The following is a 25,114-nucleotide window of genomic DNA, read 5'->3' on the forward strand; positions in this document are numbered from 1 at the left end:
GGTGGGGGTTAGCCTGTTGCAGCTTGATGACCTCATTTGGAGATAAATAGCTCCCTGGAGGTGGGACACACACTCACTCCCTGGGAGACATTCCTGTTGACAAGACACATGGAGCTGTGCTGATGGCAGCCAGAGCCCTGGAGCTGGAGGAGCCACGTGGAAACCCACACCAGTGCTGAGATGCTTCCACCGCCACTCTGAGGGGGTTGTTGCCCATGAGACGCTTAACAGAAATGACCCCTGAATCATGAGCAAAGAAGCGTAGTGTTCCAGAATGCAGACCAAAGCCAGGGACTCAGGCTCTTCGAAAGCCAATTTCGTGAGGGGGTGAATAAAGCACAAAGAGCCTTCCAGATTAAAGGAGACTAAGAAAACAATGAAACTCAGTGTTTGGACTTTGATCATGGCTCAAAACATAAAGAGCTATACAGGTCATCTTTTAACGACTAGGGAAAAGGGACTGCAAACTGGATAAGGATGCTACAAAGCTGCTGTTGAATTTCTTGGGTACGGAAGTTGTGGGTTAACTAGGAGCATAGCCCTATCCTTATGAGTACGTGCTAAGGTATTTAGGGGTCGAGTGTCATGATGCCCTTACTTTGCCATCATTCAAAGAGAGACAGAGAGTGAATGAATGAACGAGGGGCTTAGAGAGAGAGAATCTGTAAGAGAATTACAATTATGAACTATACTAGTATAAACTTTTAGCTTTTCTAGGGTTTGAAACTCGAGACAATAGAAGTTGGGGGGCGGCATTCACGATGACAGTGGGACCTTGAACAAAGAGATAGGTAGGGAATGAGTTTTGTCAGAACTTCAGGAAGCGGGTCCCAACCAACCAAACCGAACTCCCTGCCGGGAAGTCCATTCTGCCTCATAGTGACCCCAAGGGTCGGGTTAGAATTGGCCCTATGGGTTTCCAAAACCCAAACTTTTTATTGGAGTAGAGCGCCTTGTCTTTCTCCCACAGACAGATGACAGCTTCAAACCACAGACCTTGTGGTTGGCAGCTCAACTCCTAATCACTAGTCCACCAGGGCTAACTCCCATGAGCATGGGAAACTAATTCTATTGGAGAAGAAGTCAAGCAGAGAGGAAATCACCGCAATCCACAGGGCAGCGATCAGACTGAGGATGAGGAAGGACAGGCTTGTTAGGAGGAGTCTGCATGTGCACGTGGGAGCAGGGATGGGCACGCACAGAAACTGTGGGGGAGAGGATGAAGGGCACACCCTGGGGTGACCTGGGGTAGAGAGCCACAGAGTTACTTAAGGTTTGGGCAGTGGAATGTTGTCTCACTAACAGCAGCACAGCAGAGTGGGCCTCTGGGAGTAGCTGGTTATAAACGCCTCTACTGCATTTGCTTCCGGGGGTCCCCCTTCGCTCAAAATCTCAGGACTGTTTTTCCTGGGAGCTCTAGCAAAGTGAGAGGCCAGCCAGACGATCTAAAGGAGCGGTTCTCAACCTGTGAGGCGTGACCTCTTTGGAGGTTGAACGACCCTTTCATTGGGGTCAAGTAAGACCATCAGAAAACACGTATTTCCGATGGTCTTAGGAACCCAGACGCCGCTCCTCTAACCGTCTCCAGGCAGGTCCACCCCAATGCAGATACGTCCACAGACAGTACCCGGTGTGAAAACTGTGACCCAGGCTACACCATGCTTCAAGACAACATTGCATTGATTTGTCATTAGAAATAAATATTTCACAAGATAGAATTACATATCGTTTTCGTGACGAATCACGATGCCTTAATGATGTTCAATTTGTAACAATGAAAATACATCCTGCCTATCTGATATTTACATGACGAGTCATCACAGTAGCAAAATGACAGTGATGAAGTAACAACAAAAATAATGTTATGGTCAGGGGTCACCACAACATGAGGAACTGTCTGAAAGGGTTGAGAACCACTGCTCTAAAGTGTTTTGCAAATTGACTTGTAAATCCTTTAACAATCACTGGGCTGAGGATCTTTATCCAGGCGGAACTGCAAACAGGCTTAAGGGGGATTCCGGTTGAGACCCCTGTTTTCAAAAGCAGGAAATCATGGGAAGGAACCAGGTTTCACAAAAGGGTTTCGAAAAGTTTGTGGGAGGAAAAAACACGGAGTCGAAAGGGATTTTTCCCTGAGCTTTTGGAAGCACATTCATACATTGACGTTTTACTCACGTTGGTAGTGCTTCTTGTAGAACAATGGATTGTGTTTCCACACGGAGCCCCCTCCTCCTTTTTAAATTCCTCACAGGAAAATAAGTCAAGAGTAGGTCTTACCGTGAGAAAAAAGCAGCCAGGAGGGAGAGAAGCACCAAGTTTCCTTCTTGTTATAGTTCAAGGAATATTGCTTCATTTTTTTCTCCGAGGTATCAGATCTCTTCTGAGTAAATTCTACCATCCAAATGGGTCCCCAAATGCAGGAGACGGTGGGAGACGGAGGGTGGGAAAATAGCTGTAAAACGCTGAGTGTCCTGTGGTCTCTTTGAAGCTATGGAGACCCTGTTCATGAAGAAGGCGATGCTTTTCTTGTTTTCAGCCCAGAACAAGCTTGTGCCCATGGTGGAAGTCAAGGACCCGGATCTCCACCAGAGAAATCGTGTGGAGCCACGGCGAGTACACAGGAAGACTTCCTGAGAGCCGTAGAGTGTAGGGTCCTCAGAGGAGGATAGAGCTCACTGATCTGTAAGACTCATCATTTACAAAAAAACACCTCAAGTGGCACCCCTACATCGGGTGTGAGCGTGAGGGGGCGGGGTGTTGGCCAGGTCAGTGTGTGTATGATCATACTCCCCAAGAATCACTTCTCTGCTTTCGTACGGGAGTTGACAATGAATGTCTAAGCCCATTGCAGGCACAGAACGGGTTTGTGATGGTGCATGTGCAGCCAATCGTTTGAGTGCTGAATTAAACTGACTTTAATTAAGAAACAAGGAGCTAATCTACAACCATTACCCTGGGAAAACTCTCACTGACAGCAAGTTTAAGGGAGAGACTTGAGGACTCCGATCACATTACAAACAAACTGGAGCACAAGGTATAATTATAAAATCTCCCAAATTCCTGGTAAATTACAACAGATAATTAAATCCTTAGATTTCCCAACATTCTCTGGATGGTCTCCATACAGACGATAATAATAAAAAAAGTGCACCCTAAAGGCAAAACAGATCCCAAAGCCATTAGTGGAAATTAAACACCCTACGGCTTTCTTAGTGAAAATGGTGGTTTGAGAAAGTATTGTCACAATACTGAAATTCCCAAAATTCAGGGCCTGCCATGTGATTCGCTGGGAGGCATTTGGCACATTATTCCCCAAAGCTAGTCTCCGTCTCCAATAACCACAGCCTACCAGTCAATAACAAGTTCATTACCTGACTATGAATCTATGAGCCAAGAATATTTCAGGGTTGTACGCGTGCACTTAGCAAATGTCCTTTTAGGTAGGTTCCTAAAGAGCCTGTCTTTCCCTCCTTAGCTTCTTACAACCAGAAGGTCGTGTTTATCGGGCCTCCTCAGTCTAATTAGTGACGCCAGATGACAATCTACATTCGCCCTTGCTTCTCTGCCAAATGCAACTCTTGCGGCCCCTGTGAGATGAGTCTGAGGGGTTAGTCTCCTTCCCAAATGGAAACAGACTCACTGCCATCGGGTGGAGGCCCACACGGAGTGACCCTAGAGGGCAGGGTAGAGAGGCCCCTGTGAGTTTCAGAGACCGTTCACCCTACAGAGAAGAAGCCCTGTCTTTCTCCTGCAGCACAACTGGTGGTTTTGAACTGCTGACCTGGAGGATCGCAGCAGGACACCACTAGGCGTCTAACAGTTCCCTGTATCTCGCAAGTCCCTTCTGCTCGCACTCCGCCTACTCAATTTCATCAACTCCTGCGAAGCTTGGCAGATGACTACGGGGGTAGGGGGTAGTGGGTAGGGGGTAGGGAGTCGGGCACTGAAGCATCAGACCTCGGACTTGGTAAACACCGTTTAAAATCCCTCCCTGGCTTGGGTGCCTAGGAAGACCGCAAATGAAAAGTTGTCGAAAGCAGAAGTCTAGGCCTTACAGACTTTCTTATTCATCTCGGCCAGGAACTTGGTAAATGCCTACCTGACACAAGCGCAATAAAACTAGGACAATGATTTATTTCATGGTAAAGATAACTAGAATTGAATTGAATCGCTGCGATTGACCTTTTGTCTCAGCGACCATAATTTCATAATTCAAAACACAGTCTCCAAACCCCATGGGCTGCACGTTGGGAACCCTCTGGCCCCTCTCTCCCAGCCCATGTTTCAGGTCCACAATCTGCCCTTTGTTTGGGGGGATGGCCTTCTCGCTGCACGCCTAGCCAACCAACAACCTACCTTTGATGTATACATCATCTCCCCCAGCAACTTCCTGAGCAATGGAACGACTATGTCAAATCAAGGGCCTTCTAGGTGAAAATTCAGTCAAAAATGGAAATTGTGGAGGGCCTAAATGAAGGCAGCATAAGATGCCTGGCATATCACTTTCTGAAGGCTCCTATAAACAGGTCCCCAAAGTGGGTGCCTTTCAGCAGCAGTTATGGAGGCTGAGAGTCTGAATGTAAGGTACCAGCAGGGCTCAGTTCGCTTTCTCTGTTGTAGGGGAAAATCCCGTCTTTTCTCTCTGCCACCTCCGGGGAAGCCCAGGCCTTCCCTGGCGAGTGGATGCATGTTCAGATGGCCCCCTTCCCTGTGGTTGTTCTTCGTGACCACTCTCCTTTTTTACTGCACACCACTCCGAGGGGATCGGAGCCCAGGAGACTCCAGTAAGAGTTGGTGTTAACAGAGAACACCTTCAAAGACCTTCTTTCCAAACAAGGTCACATTTCCAGGTCCCAGGGCTTAGGACAACAGCATGTATTTGGGGGACACGCAATTCAACCCACATCACCTGGGAGATGCACATGACCATCTATGATGACTGAGTAGCCTGATGAATGTGCAAAGATGTTGGATCAGTGTGGGCAGGGCAGTCACAGAGGCCAGCTGTGTGCAAACAGCATAGGCTGGGGGCAATCCAGAGGGGGGGGGGCGTGTAGGAATCAGTCTGCCAATCCCTAGGTGGTAGTGACCTTGTGGATGTTGCTTCAGCGCTTGGAACCTTAGTTTTAACCTGTAAAGTGGGGACAATCACTGGATAGACTCCAGGGTTACTGTGGAGATTGTAAATGAGATGGAGCTTCAGACGTCGCTTAATACAGTAATGACAAACACCTGCCGACCACCAACTGGAAGTCCTTCATACGCTGCAGGTGAACCAGAGAGCGTCACTAACCCGAACAAGGGGAAGATGAGACCGGAAGGAACCCAGCAAAAGCAAAACAAAGGCTCCTAATAACTTCCCAGCAGGGCTTCCCAGGGCAGAGCGGAGGAAGGGCTAAATCAGGCAGGGGGAGGGGTGGTGCTGGCACCACACACCTTCTAGGTCACCTGCTGTCATGTCTCTGCTTCATGTCCTGTATGCAGCCTACACAGAACAGAGCTTCAGAGGAGATGAGCTCATGACCCCACCTGAGCTGGCTGGATCCTCAGTTGGAAGTTGCTTAGCTTAATGTAACTGGAGCCCAGCTGTGACTGGCCCAGGCAAGTATCCTATCCCAGAGGGCAGGACGGCAAACATTACTGGCATTCTGGAGAAGCTCAATTAGAGACAGCAGGGGGCTGGAGTGATTTTCTAAGGAATCCTCCAGGAGATAAGGAAAGAGTAGACTTTCGGTCTTTTTTGCGGGTTAGGGAAACAGTTACTGTCATCTCAACCCTGCACACTTTTGTATCTTACTTTCTAAATTTCTCTGAAAGGTTCCATGATGAACCGGACTCAATCTTTACACTGAACAAGGGGAATGTGATGGTGAAGGAGAAAGGAGTCCAGCACATTGCTCATCACAGGAGCCCCGTCCTCCCTCCTGCCTGTCCGAGAGAAATGGCCGATTCCAGGGCTGGAGCAAAGGCAGGGTCTATGCTGAGTCTGGACTCCCGTGTTATCACTCCCAAGCAGCAGCAACAAGGGAAAACCCAATAAAGATGGGGCATGATAAGACACGTTTTGAAAATGATGACGGCAGCATATGTACAGATGTGCCTGACACATGCGTGGATGGATGGATGGATTGTGATAAGAGCTGTAAGAGCTCCCAATAAAATGATTTATTACAAATAAAGAAATAAAGACACAGCAGTTCTCCAGGAGAGATTCCCACAGGCCAAGTCTGAGCCAGCTGTGGATTATTGCCCAGCAAACGGAAGAATCCACAAGTTGATTCTGATCATAAAGAAACAGGAAATGGAAAAAATAAATAAATAGATGGGAAAGAAGAGAACTTTTTCTTATGGTAGAATACCGCTAATAACTACAGAAAGAACGCTGGGAATTTGAAGACCCTCTGCTTCGTAAACATTAGAAACATTAAGAATATGAACCATGATTGATCGGACCACATGCTCACTCCTGAGTTTACCAGCAAGAGGCAAATACCCATGACACTCCCACAAGGGTAGCGGTCAGACTGGACACAGTGCCACCTTCACCTTCACCTTCACCGAGCAATCCTGAGGGAGACGCTGATAAACACAGGCCATCTTGTAACATTCCTAGTTATTCTCCGAAATCATCATAAATGGTAAAGGCTTAGGGAATGATCCCAGATGGAAGAGATTTCCCACTAAAAGGGCACTCAGGCCCTAGACTAGCTCTCTGGTGCCAGAAAAGGAAACATTTAGAGACAGTCGGAGACAGTGGGCCAAACTGGAATCTGGCCAGCAGATTCATAAAATACAGTATCAAAGTTCACTATTCTGATTTGGGGAACTGGACATCGGAGTATATCCTTTTTTCTTGGGAAATGCACATGGATGGACGGACAGACGAAGAGGTAAGGGGCACAATAGCTAACTTACTTCCAGCAGCTCACACAAGGACCCATGTATGCAGATGGACAGACTGCACACAGTGTAAACAACACGTGACCGAGGGGAAAAGTAACGAGCTCTTTTACTCTGGAAGTTTATGACTCGGTTCCGTCAAACTGCCTCCCATCCACTTGGCCATCATTCAGACCCCGAGCCCAGCCCTGGTTTCTGCTTGGACTCACCAGTCTCCTGAGAATTCGCAACAGAAGCTTCTGTTCCCTGGGGTCCTTCTTCAATGTGAGCAGCTCAGCAAAGCTTTCGGCATTGTCAGGAGACAGGCTATCTAGGGTCTCCCCTCCGTACAGCTGAACCAGTATGGACAGGCACTTGGATGACACCTCAAAAACTTCAGGATCTTCATGAGGCAGCTGAAAATAAACAAATAAGACTACTTGAGCTCCATTTAAAAAATAGTATTAATCTGAGAACAAAGACTCCATAATAGAATTTTAAAAAAAACACATGTATTTTTCAAATTGTACACAGCAACTCAAACTAGGCCAGCTGAATCAGAATGATGTGCTGCCCTGCTTTAATGTATACATAGCATATATGTTGAGTACATATGTGAGGGAACTGCAAATAGTTTGTGGAAAAAAGGAATTAAAATATGTGTGTGTGTGTGTGTGCGTGCGCGCATACAGTGTTAATAGCACAGGGCGGGGCAGTGTTTTGTTCTGGGTTGGACATTGAATAAGGGCAACCAAAGAAGGATCAATGCATTTGAACTGTGGTGCTGGTAAAGACTACAGAAAGTCCCCTGGACAGCCAAAAGAACAAATAAATCTGTCCAGGAAGTACAGCCGGAAAGGCCCTTAGAGGCAAGGATGGTGTGGCTTGGTCTCACCTATTTTGGACATGTTACTAGGAGACCCGTCCCTGGAGAAAGACATCAGGCTTGGTAAGGGGCAGCCTTAAAGGCGAAGACCCCAGACAAGAGGGATTGACACTGGGGCTACAACAATGGGCTCAAACACAAGAACCACTGTGAGGATGCTGCAGGGCCGGTGGTGCTTCATTCTCTGGTACATTGGGACTAACTCAATGGCACCTAACAGCAACAACAACAGCAACAGCAACAGCAACAGCCACATCGATCTTTTTGGTAGATAGTCTGATTTTACTTAACAAATAACGCCAGCCCTCAAAGAATGAGTCACAAAGGGTTCCCTGCTCTTTGCTCTCTGGGAGGGATTGTGTACGATGGATGCTAGATCTACATGTAGTGGGAGAGTTCTTCATTGAAATCAATTTGGCTGGACGCTGCTTTGCCGAAGGGTTTAAATGGCCAATTCAATTTCTTTAATGATTATAGTAGAACTATCCAGGTGTTTCTGTTGATTGAGTCTGGGTGATTTGTGGTTCGGAGAAGAATTGATCCATTTCTTCTAAAATAAAGAATTTGTGTGCATGACATCGCTGATAGCATTCCTTTATTATTCTTTTAATGGCTGTAGAGCTACACATATACTGTCATCCTCCATACATTCATTTTATTAACGATGTCTGTCTTCTCTCTTTGCTAATAAATGCCTATCTGTTTTATTGATTTTTGTTTGTTTGTTTAAAGAATCAGCCCTTTGTTCTATTGGGTTCTCGCTCTTACTGTTTACAACATCTTTCCTTTTTTTTTTTTTGAGGCTGTTGTTTTTCATCATTTCCTTCCTTTTGCTTGGTTTGGTTTAATTTTGCTCAATTTCTCTTTTTAGCTCCTTGAGGCAATAACTTAGATGACTGATTTGAGATATTTCTACATCTCTAATATAAGCAGTTATTATTATACATGTTCTTTTCAACACTGCTTTCACTCTGTCACACATATTTTAGAAAGTGATAACTTCATTTTTATTCAGTTATATGTATTTTTAAGTTTTCCTTTGAGACTTTATTTTTGATTCATGGAGTGTTTAGAAGTGTGTGGCTTACTTTTTAAATATTTGGAAATATTCCTCTTGTCTTGTACTTGATTTCTAGTTAGAGTTCGTTGGGATCAAAGAACACATTCTGTATTAATTATTTTACATTTTCTGAGGTTTGTTTTATGGCTCAAAATATGATCTATACTGTTATAAGGTCCATAGGTGCTTAATATAAATATATTCTGCTGTTGCTGGGTCATGTGGCACATATGCATAGGTCAATTATAGCCTGTTATAGCCAGTTGGTTGATTATGCTGTTCAGTTATTCTGTTTTATCCCAATTTTCTTTCAAGTTGTTATATCAGCTGCTAAATGAAGTTTTGCAGTGTCCCAACTATAACTGTGCATTTGTCTATTTGTCCTGTCAAACCTATCATTTCTCCTTCATGTATTTTGAGGCTTTGCTGTGTCATGTGCACACATTTAAACGGGGTGGCTTCCCAGTGGATTGGTTTTCTTATTGTTACCGAATGACCCTCTCTAGCTAGTAATTGCCCTTGCTCTGAAGTATACTCTACCTGATATTAATGTAACCACTTGTGCTTCCTTAAAAAAAAATTTAATGGTCGAAGGGAATAGCTTTACCCATCCTTTGCCAACGTTCAGTTTGTCAAAACCACTGTATTTGAAGTGACTTTCTTTGGCATGGCATTCTGTTGGGCCATGTTTTTCATTTTGTTTAGTTTTGTTTTATCCACTCTCTTTTAATTGGTATGTTTAGACCATTCATATTTAAGGTAATTAAGGAGAGGCTAGAGCTAAGTCTCACTGGCCATTTTACTGTTCATCTCTACTTCTCATTCCTTGGTTTCTCTTCTCTGACCTCCCTATGGGTCGCTCGGACATTTGTTTTGTGTTTCTGATGCTCACGACTCCGGCTTTCCTGTCTTCCCGATCATTTGTATTCCCTCTAGACCAAGCTGTTCTTGTTGCCATGGCTCCTCAAACGTCTGGAGGTCTTCTGTTGCCTATTTTGTAAATGAGAGGTTGGGTAGATTATTACAGGCAGCTGGCTCAGAAGTACCTTGCATTTGTGTGCATCTCTTTGTTCCTTAAAGTGGCCGCCCCTGCCAGTCCACCCCATTCTGTACTTACCTCACGCTCTGCGCTGTTTTTGTCCTGGGCCCTATTCCCATGCTGAACATCATCTCAGAAAGACAGGCCATTTTACTGTGAGGCTCTCAAATTTTTATGGTGGAGCAAAATAGAACAATATGGAAAGGAGGAAGATCCTGATTGGCCCGATTGTTCCTGGAATTAATCATCAATTAGCTTGGTAAATGTCTTGGGACATTATCAGCTTTTCACCTCACTCTGAGTTTATTCATCCTTGGCATCTGGTTCCACCTTCTGGTTACTTTTCTTCTATGTATGTTCTGGATGATAGGTTTCTTCACGACTTTAATTTGGTCCCATCTGCTTTCTATCATCCATTAAGCCCAGAATTGCTTTCCCTTGAACAGGACCTTTCTGTTTCACCAGCACGAGGAGAAACATTTGATATTTTCTTGTCACCTATTCTGGGTACGTGTTGCAACCAGTACAGATATTTGGGTTTCTATTTCTCTCTAACATTATTTTATTTTTTATTTAATTTTGATTCATTTTTCAAAGAATTGAAGGATGTTAAGTAAAGTCATTTCAAGCAGTTCAAGCGCGGTGCAGTTCCTGTACCCTTGTAGGTCTCATAATGTCTGTATTTTAGGTTTGCTTAAAAATAACTGTGTGTAGCTGATACCAAGGGCTCAAGTAGAAAGCAAATGTTTTGAGAATGATGATGGCAACAAATGTGCTTGACACAACGGATGTAGGTATGGATTGTGATAAGAGTTGTACAAGCCCCCAATAAAATGATTTCAAAATAGCTGTGTGGATTAAGTCCCAATAAAACTGTTAAAACATAAGAATTGGGAAGGAACAGAAATTGCCCCATCTTCCCTAGAATAACGGGCATGATACACCCAACTGCCTGGAACAAAAAGCATTAACAATAACTAACAGCAGACATGAGATGCCAAACAATGATTTGGGAGACATTAGACATCAGGAAATGAAGGACCGTGACCACTGCGAGCTGGGAAACAGGCAAGGTGAGCCCTTCTCTTGTCCTGGTTCACAGGCTTGGCAGAGTTTGCACATCTCAGCACAGGGAAGGGCACTAGAAGAAGATAGCAGTAGACCCCTTCTGCTGCACAGAGAGAGAGAGAAAGCCCTTGGTGACCAAGACAGCTAGAAGTCATAGAACAGAGTCCCAGAGCCAAGGAGGCAGACCCAAGCTCACTCACAAAGAAATAGGGAACTTGGCTAGTACACAAAATCTACGAAGAGAAAATGGGCTCAGACAAAGGAATAATTGCAAGGAGGGTGCAGGATCGTGCAGTAGTTCCGCTCTGTTGTGCATAGAGTCACTATGGGTTAGAACCACCTCCATGCACCTAACGACGACATTAGAGAAAATGAATTCGTGGCTGAAACCTTCCTACAAAGAAAAACTTCAAGCCACCTGGCTTCACTGGAGAACTTAGAGAAAGATTTAAAGAAGAAATACCACCCATTACGTACCAACTCAGAAGACAGGATAAAGGCATACTTGCAAAGTCACTGTGTGAGTCCAGTATGACTTTGTTACCAAAACTATACGAACGTCCTTAAGAATACAGACACAGAAATTCTCCAGCAAATAGTGGGAAACCAGAGCCAAAAGCATATTAAAGGAATTATACACCATGGCCAGGTAGGATTTGTCCCAGGAGCCCAAGGTCAGTTTAACATCTGAAAAGCAATGAATGTTATACACAGTATTAGTCGTATGGGAAAAAAGCTATACCGGCATTTCAGCAGTCACAGAATTGGCAATTTCAATACACCTTTCTCAGGCAGCGTGTGTTGGGAGGTACAGGGCTACGGCTCCTCTCGACAGCCCAGGGAGGGGCAGTCTCACCCTCAAGGAATTGCTTAGACAGCCCTTTAATGGAAATTGAGTTACCAAGGGCTCGTGGTCCTGAGTCAAACCCTGACCAAGGTGGCCAGAAGGTCCCAGAACCAGTCTTGTAAGCTTTTCCCATCTGCAATCGTGTATATATTTCAATTCTGGTCGCTTTCCTGCTTCCAGTCTTGCCTACAACCAGGATGAATGAATGTGCCACCAATCATGGTTGCGTGTGTCATGTATCCCTTGTTCCATATAATGAGCTCTGAGGCTGTGAATCATGTGGGCAGCATTATGGCCTTGTGCTGATTGTCTCCCCACATTGACATTGCGGTAGAGCCCGGAATCGAAAGGCATTTGGGCCGTGGAAGGCCGTGGCCCACAGTCAGAGCCCTAACCCCATTTCTCGCCCTGGCACAAATTCAGAGGCCATGGTGAGTTCTTTACACACTTCTGACCATGGAACTCCCAAAGAGACAGTGACCTTTCTGGGAAATCAGGGAGAGGCAGTGACCACGGCAAATCTGGAAAAGTGAAGTACACATACTTAATATTGGCTCTTCCAGCCAGTCTTTGAAACTCCCTAAATGATTGGGTATATACTGGGTGCAAACAAGCCAATTGGGTGTATTTCCTCTTTTCTTCCAGGTCAGGGAAGGTGGAGGGGAAGCTGGTATGATTCGGTTGTGACTATGAACAGGCTTCATTACAATTGTGAAAATTTGGAACATTAATGTATAGATCGGTCAATTCTGTCATCCTACTCGGTATAAATAAGCCACGTCAGGAGGAGAATGGGGTTGGTGGTTTAACACTGAATTTCCTCAATCCAGAGGCAGAAAGTTGTGGTACTGAAGATGTGGCAGAGGGCATTAGGCAGAACAGGACCCAGAGCATGAGACACAGCAGAAGGTTTCACCATCAGCAAGGTGGGGTATAAAGCTAGTCTGCACAATGGAATTTCTCCAGTCGCTTAACAGGGGAAGCTAAGTTTGCTGACCCACAAAACTAGAGCTGTCTTTGGGCTGAGCTTATGGTAGAGTTGCCTTTGGACATTTATGGGCAATGCTAAAAGAGCTCTGCAATATTGGATGGGTAGGGCACAGGCCAGCCAGGGGGTCAGGGTATATGAGAACTTAAATTGTGAGCACCCAGTTTGTAGGTTATCGATGACAATCCATTTGCAGAGCCCCTATGTGGATTAAGCCTCCACTGAATTCCTTCTGATCATTAACTTACCCTTAGGTAGAGTGCACAGGAAAGTGGATTACCGCTAGCACCTCCTGCATCCAGCCAGCTGTTTCCCTGAGGTGCTTGCCTGCGTGTCTTGTGGTAGTTACATAATTTCTTGTCAGCTTGAAGATCTGAGCAAAGGGGTGGAGTCTAGCCTGCCAATCAGGTCACAGCCTGATGATGCCTCCTTGTGGGCGTGAACTTCTCATAAGGAAGGTCCTGGGAACCTCCCTCTCTTTCTCTTTCTGCTTCATGTCCTGTTGACAAGCCATGTGAAGCCACATTGAGACTGGAGCAAGCCCTGTGATGCAGCCACCACCATTGGATCCACGCACTCTGCACCCACCAGTCTGTGATCTCCCTGCATTCTGCATCATTGGATGTGGCTGCGTGAGTCTGACGAGGGACTTATGGACTAGTATCGGACTTATGGACTTGATCTGGACTGAGCTGGGCTGTTTGCTTGATATATGTTATTTCTTAATATAAAACTCTCTCTTACACATATGAGTGTCTCTGGATTGTGTTTCTCTAGACAACCCAGCCTAACACGGTGTCTTTGATGGAGACCATTCTACAAAGGTTCATATACTCATGCGTCACATGCCCTATGAGTCACGTCCTGATTGTACTTGGTCAAAAGGCCCTGGACCAATCTTGTAAGCTCTTCTAACAGGATGTATGTGTCCCAATCACCGTTCCATTCCCAGTTCTGTAGCCCCAACTGTGACTGTGATGTATTGACCTACCACCAGTGATGCTTCTGTGACAGTTTTCATTGCCTTCCTAGGTCCCTTCTAAAGCTCTGTATCTCAGCAAACCCTTGGACACCATTATGACCTTGGGTTAATGGTCGGTCACTCTCATCTGCGTGATGTATCTTTTGTCTTTGTTCTGTTTAAGACTTAATAAATACTCTTCTTTCCTTATTTTAATAAATATTTTCATTTCATTATTTTTTATATTTAGGGTCGCTTTTGTGCCCTAAAATGCTTCTATGTAGAAAATCTGATGAATTTACAAACCGAGTTTAACAAAGTTATAGGATCCAAGAGTGACATGAAAAAAAATCAATCGTATTTTTATATGGAAGCAACAAACACTGGAAATTGAAATGAAAGCAAGCAATATCAGGTACAGTATCAAAAAATATGAAATATTTAGGAAATAATTTAATAAAGCTGAAAAACCTAAAGCTATATACAAAAAAAATACAAAATGCTGTTGGGAAAATGAATGATCACCTTAATACATGGATGGATATATCTCACTCATGAGCCAGAAACACAATATTGTCAAGATGTTGATTCCGAGATTAATCTATGGACTCAACACAATCCCAATTTCAGTAGCTTTTGAGGAAAAAATTAAAAAGCCGATTTAAATTTCATATAGAAATTAAAAAGACATAGACCAGACAAAATAAGTCTGAAAAACAACAAACTTGGAAGAACGTTAATTGACTGCAAGATGTACACAGTGAATCAAAACAGTGTGGTATTGGTATAAGCTAGACATATTGATTAATGAAGAACAAGTACCCCAGAAATAGGCCCATGCAGACATTACCCAGCCAAACTCCCTGCCATGCACTCAATTCTGACTCCTAGTGATCCCGGGGTCCCACTGCTCCTTGGGGTGTCTGAGACTGCCACTCTTTACAGGACTAGAAGGCCCGTCTTTCTCTTTGGGAGCGGCTGGGGGATTCCAACTTCTGACCTCGTGGTTAGCAGCCCAACATCAGCAGGGCTGCTCATGCAAACCCAGACACTGGATTTCTGACAAAGATACGGTGGCAAGGCCGTCGGGAATCCATGTCATCCAACGGAGCAGGAGGACTCTGCAAAACCAGAAGCTTCCACCCACGCCTTCCACACACTGCAGGCGAAAACGAGCTCAAATACCCGGGATAGGAAGCCTAAATGTAAAACCAGAAACTATAACATTTCTAAGACGGAACACAGGAGAACTCCTTTCTGATCTTGGGTTACAAAAGAGTTTGTCGGTGTGATATATGATATACGAATGAATAAAACAATGATTAGAAAAAACCCACCTAAATGCAAAACTTCAAGAGACAGGGATGAGTTGATAAAAGGCTTGTTTGCATAGATGATACTGCTACCACCCCAAAGACAAAATGTTCTTAGGGTGTCAACCATGGGAAAAAAATGTTCTTCCAGACCAATACACCAGAAAAGACTTTCTTACCTCGAGGGAACTGGCTCTTTCGTTTCCTTTCCCGACAACACACATTTTGCGAGTCATTGATTGTATCTCCACCTTCACCTGGCAACCAGGAGCCTCCGTTACAACACCACGGCCCAACGTTAGCAATGATATTAGACTGCTGATTTGTACTGGAGCCCTGGTGGCACAGGGGTTATGCATTAGGCTGCTAACCCCAAAGTCATCAGTTTGAAACCACCAGCTTTTCCATGGGACAAAGATGAGGCTGTCGACGCCTGTCAAGAGTTCCAGTCTCAGAAACCCGCAGGGGCAGTCCTGCCCTAGCGTACAGGGTTGCTATGAATTGGAATAGACCCAGGAATGACAGTGAGTTTGGTTTGAAGTTTGTAGAGAAACATCATCCTACCTTATCTCCTTACTCGGTTTTCCTGCTCCTGATTGAACAGTCGGCTAACTGAGATGGAAGAATACCCAATTAAATGTGCATTTCAGATAACGAATATACGTATTTGGTCGAAGAAGGCCCATTTGACAGCTTGTATTTAATCGTCAACCTATCTTTATCGCAAACATTCTTATTGGCCATCTGAAATGCTTTGTGGGAGAGATTCTATGTAAACGTATGCATATATACAACTTGGAAATATTTCAAAATAAACTTGAACTTTCAAAGCTATTTTTAGGCAATTAAAAACCATAGCTGTATTCACTTCCCTTTATTCAATCTGTACAATACAATGCATTTCAAAATCTTTCTCATGTTATATTCTACTTTAAAAGCATTGCCTGTATAGCGATTGCTCAGAAATTATAAGGCAGTATTTATTTTCTGAAAAAAAGAATGTATCAACCAATAAAAGGAAACAGAAAAACCCTCTGGAAGCCATCTACATGTGCCCTGATGAGAAGAGTCCCCCTGCATTGTTCCAAAAAAGCGCCCCCCCAACCTCCCTGGCATGAAGTTGATTGCGAGTCATAATGACTCGAAGGGGCATGTAGAACGTCCCTTGCAGGTTTCTGAGACTGTAACTGTTTATGGCAGTTGAAAGCCTCATCTCTGTCCAGTGTCTGGACTGTTAGGACATCTTTAATAAGATTTCACAGTAAGCCATCAATCCCTATTCCCCTTGATTTTAATCTATCACCCCTGCCCAAACTCAGCTGAAGAGGCAGCGGCAAATATCATTAAGCTGATGAATGGTGGTGATTCCAGATGACATCGCCCCGGGAAACACTGTTGCCCACAGCCCAGACGTCGGTCTCTTTCCCTTGAGAAGTAAGGCGAGTCTGTTAGTCTCTTTTGACCCTCAGGGAAGAAAGCCTGCCACCACCATGAATGATTTAGTTATAAGTCTATCACCGACCAGAGGAGCAAGGTAAAATAAATAAAATAATATCTCCAAAAGCAAGCTCAAAGTCAGTGCGGGCTCAATTCAGCCTCGACACGTGGGGCTTTCATACTGCCCTAACTTTGGCTACATAATCCACATTTTCTTTTCTTTGTCTGTAACAAAAAGCATGGCTCGCTTTTAAATCTCAAAATCAGTCACCACTACTGAAGCTGCCCAGTTTCAGAAACCTCAGTGGTAGCGTGGGTCCACATTGCTGTGGAAGAGACTGATCTCCCACAACTTTCTGCTCCGTCTCTCCACCCCCAAGATGCAGACAGAGCCTGGGTGAGACAAATGCCCTAAGGCTGCGCCCAAAAAGCAACCAGCGCCTCTCACTGGGCTTCCACGTGTGCCTTCTTCCGATCCATTTCCCTACAGGAGCCACACTGGTTTAATTTTTTCCAAAACTTTCGTCAGTTTACATAATTCCCTTGTTTAAAACCTTCCAGTGACTTCTCCTTCCGTTTAGAATAGAGTCCAAATGCCTGCTGAGGGGGTCCCAAGACCCTGTGTGGCCAAGCCCTGGCCTCTCACCAATTGTTCACTTTACCCTAAGCATTCCAACCTCCTTTCAGCTCTTGCCCTGCTTCAAGCTTGGCCCTGCCCTGCCTCAGGGACTTTGCACCTGCCATGTCTTCTGTTTGTTCACTTCCTATGTTGCCCCAAAGCTGGCTCCAGATCAACGCCACCTCCTAAGAGAGACCCTCACACACCCACACCTCGGCTTTCCAAACCACCACCCAAAACATTCCCCACAGACTTCCCGAACCCCACTCTTGTTGGCCTTCAGATCATTTGCCATTCTCAGAGGTGCGCTTGTCCATTTATTTGCTTCGGCCTGAGAAAGCTGGCTCCACTTAACTTGTGCACACGGTACAGAACCAGCATCCGGAAAACACGTGCTAGTCTATGCTTACACGGATGTGCCCACAGCAAGAGAGTCTCAGTCACCAAGGAGCTAGGGACTGGGGACAGCCTCTAACACAGCAAATAAGGGGAAGGTTTATGTCAGATGTGATGACTTGGTGATTTTATTTCAACAAAACCTCCTCTAGGAGGGACAGTGACCATGCAGCCTCTGTCGTGTCATCCACTCCCAGGAAAATGATACTATTTCTATACCAGCAATGTCCTAATATATAATAGTCAAAACATGCCAATGGACAGTGCGTTAGTCTGGGCAGACTATAGAAACAAATCCAGGACACTCATACATGTATAAGAAAGAGCTTTAAATCAAAGAGTATTTGTATATCAAGAAAACATCCCAGCCCAGTCCAGAACAAGTCCCTAATCTGATCCTAGTAGCCCCTAAGTCTGATATCAGTCCATAAATCTCACTTCAACAGCACATGCAATGAGGCAGATTGTAGAAAGATCACAGGCCGGTGCGTGCAAACTGTGGAGGACTCAGGGTGGAATCCTCTCCAGGGTGCTCTCAGGTGCCAGCGTGGTTTCATGTGGCTTTTCAACAGGAAAGTGATGCAGAGAGTGTGTGTGACCCACCTCCAGGGAGAAGGAGGAAGTTCCCAGAATCCTCATGAGAAGGCCACGCCCACAAGGAGGCATCATCAGGCTGTGATGTGATTGACACGCTAGACTCCGCCACTGTAGCTGCCACAGAGAGGAGCTAGGTTTGTGGTACAGGATGAAAGTGTACAGATCCATTGGTGAGGATGTAAAACGGCAACTCCTGGCACAAATCTGCCCCCAGAGATTTGTTTCCCTGGGCCTGGGGCATTTAACAAATGTAATGTTGGTTTCTAACAACGAACAATGATAAGATTCCCTGGAAAGATTGGGATTTTCCAGTCTTGTGTCCAAGGTGGCTCATCATCTTCACTCTGACGGCAACCACTGAGCAGAGGCCGGCCTTGGGGTGTGCCCCATCGGGCATCCAGCCCTTACCTACTGGTCTCACACCCAGAACTATTCCCTCAGGCACTCTAGTGCCTCCCTTCTGAACAGCTGATTTTTTTCAACGGCTGCCATACCCAAACAGAGCTATTTGCTCCTAATTATTCTTCCTTTTGAATATTTCAGAATAGAAAATGATCGCATGTCCTGCATGGCACACACCCTGCTGACACCGCAGAGGGTTTACGATAGTGACGGAAGGCGGAAAGGGGCTGGCAGTGAGATTTGCCGGAAGCAGAGCCGGAGAAAGGAATGAGGAAAGCCTGGAAGAGGAGGAATGACAGGGCTACAAAACACAGCTTGCAAACGGCACGCGGAAACACGTGCAAGAAAAGGGGAAGAAGCAATGTGATGAGTGTAATCCCCAAAGGGAGAGAGATGGGGTTGAATGGAGGCTGTAGCTAAGGATGAAGCATGCGTTCCCAAATTTATTTGGCCTACTGCACCCCCTTTTTCAGACAAAACTAGATTACTCAGCCCCTCCCAACCCTACCCCACCATCCCTTGCCCCGACAATGAGAAACATTTGCATTATAATTCAAGATAAAGCATAGGTATCTGCTTCTGCAGACCCCCTGGATCATCACAGTGTCCACCCAAGGGGCTCTATCATTCACTTTGGGAAACACTGCTACAAATGCTATAAGCCATCTTAGAAGACCACAGGGCAGCCTTGTCTGGAGAAGAAAAGGCTGTAAAGAAGCAGACTGTGCAAAACTAGATGCCAAGTAGTTTTCAAGGCCCAACCCCCAAACAAACAAACAAACAAACAAACAAACTTGCTGCCACTGAGTCAATGTCAACTCACTGCAACCCTATAGGTCAGGGTAGAACTGCCCTGTGAGTTTCTGAGACTGTAACTCTTTACAGGAGTAGAAAGCCCCGTGTTTCTCCCATTCAGGGCCCCGGGGCCTCTTATCCACTACCATTAGAAAGGCAGCAAACTCAAAAAGGGGCATTGCCACAGAGTCAATTCTAACTCAAAAGACCCTGCAAGACAGAGGAGACCTGCACCTGTGGGCTTCTGAGACTGCAAATCTCTATGGGAGTAGAAAACTTCATCTCTCTCCCACCCAGTTGGTGGTTTCGAACTGCTGACCATGCAGTTAGCAGCCCAACCTGGAAGTGACATGCATCGCTCTGGTTCACTTCTCCTCGGCCTGAGCTTAGTCAGTCATATGGTTAAATGAAGCGCACAGGGAAACTGAAAATTATCATTTTTATTTCAGTTGTCAATAGGGAGACTGGGTCACGGTGGGCAGCTTGAAGGGTCTGCCCAAAGCACTTTTCATGGGCCAGCTAGGGACTAGATGTTGAGAGTATCCCCCAGACCCAACCCACTGTCATTGGGTCCCTTCTGACTCATAGCAACAGAGTTTTCAAGGCTGGACATCTCTACTTGAGCCGCAGCCTCATCTTTCTCCCAAGGAGTGGCTGGTGGTTTTGAACGGCCGACCTTGAAGCTAACAGCCCACCACTTCACTGGCAGTGCCCCCAGGGCTTTTGGTATAGGGAACACCAAAAACAAAACCCACTGCCATTGAGTTGATAGCTTCTCTAAGTGCCCCTAACAGATAAGAGGAAGTTGTTCCCAAGATATTCCAAGTACACTGCCTCAACTTTTCCCGCTGATAGCTTCGAACCATTGACCTCTAAGTAGCAGCCCAGTGCTTATCCAAATCACCATCAGGTTTCCTATAAAGAAGACAATGGAGGCAAAAACCTTGCCCTCACAAAAGTCACACTCAAAGGCAGGGGCTGGGGTGTAAAACAGACAAATGGGTACTCAATACAATGTCAGAAGCATTCAAATTCACTCCCATTCAGTTGGCTCCCACTGCCCACAGCTCTATGGAGCAGGGTAGAACCGCCACCTGTGGATTTCTGAGACTGTGATTCTCTACACAAGAGTAGAAAGTCTCCTCTTACTCCTGTGGAACAGCTGCTCCATAGGATGGTTTTGAACTGCTAACCTTGTGGTTAGCCACCCAAAGTGTAACTGCTATACCACCAGGGTTGTGAGGACAGGTTTTCCTGAGAAAGTATTTTTTGAATAGAAAATCAGTTCACCTGAGGGAAAGAATCACACAAACCTTGGGGGAAGAAGCCTGCTTAGGTGGGGGGAGCAAGTTCAGAGGCTCGTTGGTAGCAACATGCTTGGCATCTCTGAGGAAAAGCAACAAGACAGAATGATCAGGGTGGATGCGCACAGTGAAAATGACAGGGGATGAGGTCAAAGAGGAGTGCAGTAAACTGTAGAGGGTGCAGAACAGCATGTCAGATCCTAATTCTACTCTAATCTCAATTCTATCTCCAGATTAGAGATAATACGTAAATTCTGGTGATGTCAGGATTGGGCTCCAGGAGACAGGTCACAGCTAAAGATACAAATGTGGGGATCCTCTGAGCATCTCCACCACTGAAAGCCAGGAACTGAGACCCTCGTGGGCTGCGTGGGAAATGGTGCTTCTCAGCGGGTGGGGAGTGTGAAAGGCATCCTTCGCTCTGGGAAGCATCAGCATGGCGTTTACCGCCATCACTCCTCACAGATTCAGGAATGCTTTCCTCTGGGTCAGCGGTTCTCCACATGGGGGTCGAACGACCCTTTCACAGGGGTCGCCCGATTCATCACAGTAGCAAAATGACAATGATGAAGTAGCAACGAAAATAATGTTGTGGTTTGGGGGTCACCACCGCATGAGGAACTGTATGAAAGGGCCGCGGCATGAGGAAGGTGGAGAACCACTGCTCTGGGTGAGCGTCTGACTTAGAAGCTCCTAGGGGGCCCGCACTGACTTTAGACAGACGACTGGGCAGCGTGGGCGTGGGGGTGGGCAGAGAGATACACCTGAGGCTGCTTTCTCTTCCACAGTGGACACTGGAGAAGAGCGCAAGGCAGATCAGATGGACGGCGGGTCTTGATGTCCTTTTACAATCTCCCTCGTTGTCCTCGCCTCCTCAGGGGGTTTCCCTGGGATGGCCGGCTCCTGGGCCACTGGGTGGACTCAGTGGGCTCCTTCCTCCTCACTGCCAGGAATTACGGAAATCTCAGCCGGCAGCTGACTTGCATTACTTTCTCTTCAGTGTTGGGAGTTGATTTCTTTTCAGTTCGCCTCCAGAGGAATCTTGTCGGAGACGGGAGTTGAATGTGGAAAAAAAAAAGTGTGAAACAGATGCCTACCAAGATTTTGTCTTATATCACTTTTTTTTTTTTAACCATTACAGGATCATTTCAAAGAATTGAGTTTGGGTAGGACACTGATGTAATTTAGGAAGAAGGGGTATTTCAATGATAATATGTCTTAACACTGGGCAATACAGCACGGCTCTCCATTCATTTAGGTATTTTATGGTTTTCAAAGTTTTCTTTAGTTATCATAGGACTTGCATTTCTTACATTTATTCTTGTTTTTTTAACTTTTTGGTTTTTGTTTCGTTTTTTTATTGGGTGAATGTAGCCCCTTCGGGGAAAAGTATCTTCTCCCATTTAACAGAATTCTGTCAGAACAAAGAAAACTCGTGCATTAGATCATTCATGAATTACTGGCATGGGGATTGGCTTTTTAGTACCAATGGATCTTTATTTCAAAGTCCTTTTTCTCTAGATGCAAAACTCTTATCAACTACAAATAACGATCACATATAGACTGACCCATTATTTCTCTGAATCTGCAACTTGATCTATGTAGCCTCTTTCTCGCCACCTGTCATGTTGGCTATTAGTACAAGTAGAGGCGTGTCTCATTCTTCAGTTTCAGTAAAATTGTGTCTTCAATTAAAATGCTGGCTGTGGACTTCTCATTGATAACCTTCACTACATTTGGAATATCCATTCAATCTTCAATAGTTTTAAAAAAGGAATAATAAACTTTTTGAGTTAAATCATGACTCTAATCTCTGTCAATGCCTTAAAATATTGGATTGTGATTTTCTAGAGCTTCAACTATCCTTAAATTCCAGATTCTGAGAGTTATTTACATAGCATGGGTGTAGTTATTCCTCAAAAAATTTGGATTCACATGTAAAAAATCCTATAGGTTGTTTACTATATATATGTATATATATGCATATCATTTTATTGGGGGCTAGTACAGCTCTTATAATAATTACATAAAAAAACAAACTAAATTTTAAAAAATTACATCGCTTGTATCAAGCACATTTGTACATATGTTGCCATCATCCTTTCCAAACAGTTTTTTCTACTTGAGCCCTTGGTGTCAGCTCCTCATTTTTTTCCTCCCTCGCCTACCTTCCACCCTCATGAACCCCTGATAAATTATAAATTATTTTCATATCTTACACCATCCACTGTCTCCCTTCACCCATGTTTCTGTTGTTCATCAACCTGGGTAGGGAAGGTTATATATCTATCATCGTGATTAGTTCCCCCTCTCTTCCCCCACCTTCCCCCTACCCTCAGGGTATCACTACTCCCATTACTGTTCCTGGGGCTTTATCTGTCCTGGATTCCATGTGTCAGAAGGTCTTATCTGTATCGGTGTATTCTCTGGTCTAGCTGGATTTGTAAGGTAGAACTGGAGTCTTGACAGTGGGTGGGTGGGTGGGGGGAAGCATTAAAGAACTAGAGGAATATTGTATTTTTCATTGGTGCTATATTGCACCCTGGCTGGCTTGTCCCTTCCTTTTGACCCTCTATGGGAGATGTCCAATTGTCTACAGGTGGGTTTTGAGTCTCCCCACCCCACCCCCATTCACATCAGTATGATTGTTTTCGGTCTTATGATGTCTGATACCTGATCCCTGGGACACCTTGTGATCACACAGGCTGATGTGCTTCTTCCATGTGGGCTTTGCTGCTTCCCACCTAGATGGATGCTTGTTTATCTTCAAGCCTTTAACACCCCAGACACTGTATCTTTGAATAGCTGGGCACCATCAGCTTTCTTCACATTTGCTTATGCACCTATTTTGTATTCATCGATCATGTCAGTAAGGTGAGCATCACAGAATGCCGGGTTATTAGAACAAAGTGTTCTTGCATTGAGGGAGTACTTGAGTAGAGGCACAATGTCTGTGTACTACTTTAATACTTAACATATAAATATATGTACATAGGTCTATGTCTCGATCCTTATACATAAATAACTTGTGTATAAGGCGCATATGTACGTTTCTGTATTTAGACCTCTGTAAATGTCCTTTGCCTCTTTTCACTTTTCCTTTTCCTTTCCTCTTCTCCCACTCTCATGTTCCATCGTCAGTCCATTCATTTCAGTAATTCCTCTCACTTGTACTTAATCAAACCCCACCCGGCATCTACGCCCTCCTTGCCATCAATTCTACATCATTTGCTGTTCCCGTGCCCCTCAGTTTGTTGGCTCTCCCCTTCCTTTCCCTCCCTCCCCCTCTCCCATGTCCCGCTGGAACCATTAGTCCCATTGCTTTTTCCTCGAGACTGTTTATCCTGTCTATCTCAGGTACAGACAGCCTGCAAATAGTTCCAGGTCTGTCTGTTGACCTTTATGAATGTTTTCTGGTCGAGTCTGATGAGGTGCCAAACCTTTCCCCCAAAGTCTATTTTTGGAATTCCTTGGGGAATTCATTGCTTTGCTCCCCTTGCTGCTCTGTTGCGCTCCCTTTGTGTTTTGCCCTGGTGTGTGTGTGTGTGTGTGTGTGTGTGTGTGTGAGAGAGAGAGAGAGAGAGAGAGAGAGACAGAGAGACAGAGACAGACCAGGCACAATTCCTGCCCTGTCTCCAGTGCTGTCCCCCGTAGTCCTATGGGTCAGTGAGGGGATGCTGTGTCTCATGGTGGGGCCGGCCCTACGGTCCTCTCTGTTCATCGGCTGCTCTGAGCAGGAATATTGTCCTCAGGGCTTGGTGGGCCAGGAAGCAGGGTGTTTTCTCTCCCGGCCCCCCCTCCCCTCTTAGTTTGCTCACATATGTTCTGAGCAGACCCGCTCATTTCCCCCCAAGCTGTAGCTTCAGTGCTGTCCTCTGTAGTGCTTTCTTTTGGGGAGGAGTCCACAGGGCTGGGCCTGGGGCCTCTCTGCTGGTTCGCTGGTTCATGCCAGTATGTTGCCTTCAAGTCTTGGGGCACCAGGCTGAGGTCTGGTCCCTCTTCTCTTTTCCTGGGTCTTACAATATTTTAATCATAAATCTTGTAGGTGGAAAATATCACATCATCACAATCCACTCTGTTGTTTGCTTCTTGACTTTGTGTGTATTACTATTTATATAGTAATTAGTGAAATTTTAATATTTACCCTTCAAAAACTGTCAGCTTTTTGCGCTGCATGTGAGAGAAATCTGAGTGAGGTAATAAAGAGAAAAACGTTCCTTCTTTCCTGGAAGCAGCAGGAAAGTAGATTCTATTCTGGGTCATAAAATAGTCCTTGAACATTTTATTTCGAATAAAGAAGCCTTCCAGGACACCAAAAAGAATGAGAGAGTGATTGTGTTTTGTGAAACCAGCATTTAACTTTTAGCACACTGATCATTCTGATCAGCTATCTTCTCCAATAATTTTGCTTTGATGTCAATAGCCACATTGATAGCTTTATACTTCTGTCGGGTATGGCTCCTCACAAGACGTCTGATGTCTTTGTTGGACTGGATATCCGCCCATACTGTCATGTAAACAAA

At 45.1% G+C, this 25,114-nt stretch overlaps 1 protein-coding gene across 1 annotated transcript in view; it reads right to left on the bottom strand.

The window, feature by feature from the left end:
- The window catches only part of ULK4 (unc-51 like kinase 4), a 606,607-nt gene that overhangs the window by 138,056 nt on the left and 443,437 nt on the right, over positions 1–25,114 (bottom strand). The window contains exon 35 of the mRNA XM_030886939.2: positions 7,110–7,295. Coding sequence (XP_030742799.2) covers positions 7,110–7,295 — 186 coding nt within the window. The remainder of the gene's footprint in view (positions 1–7,109; positions 7,296–25,114) is intronic.

The sequence above is a fragment of the Echinops telfairi genome, unplaced genomic scaffold (genome assembly GCF_000313985.2).
Source record: "Echinops telfairi isolate 266 unplaced genomic scaffold, ASM31398v2 ScPeMD7_4225;HRSCAF=4972, whole genome shotgun sequence".
NCBI lineage: Eukaryota > Metazoa > Chordata > Mammalia > Afrosoricida > Tenrecidae > Echinops > Echinops telfairi.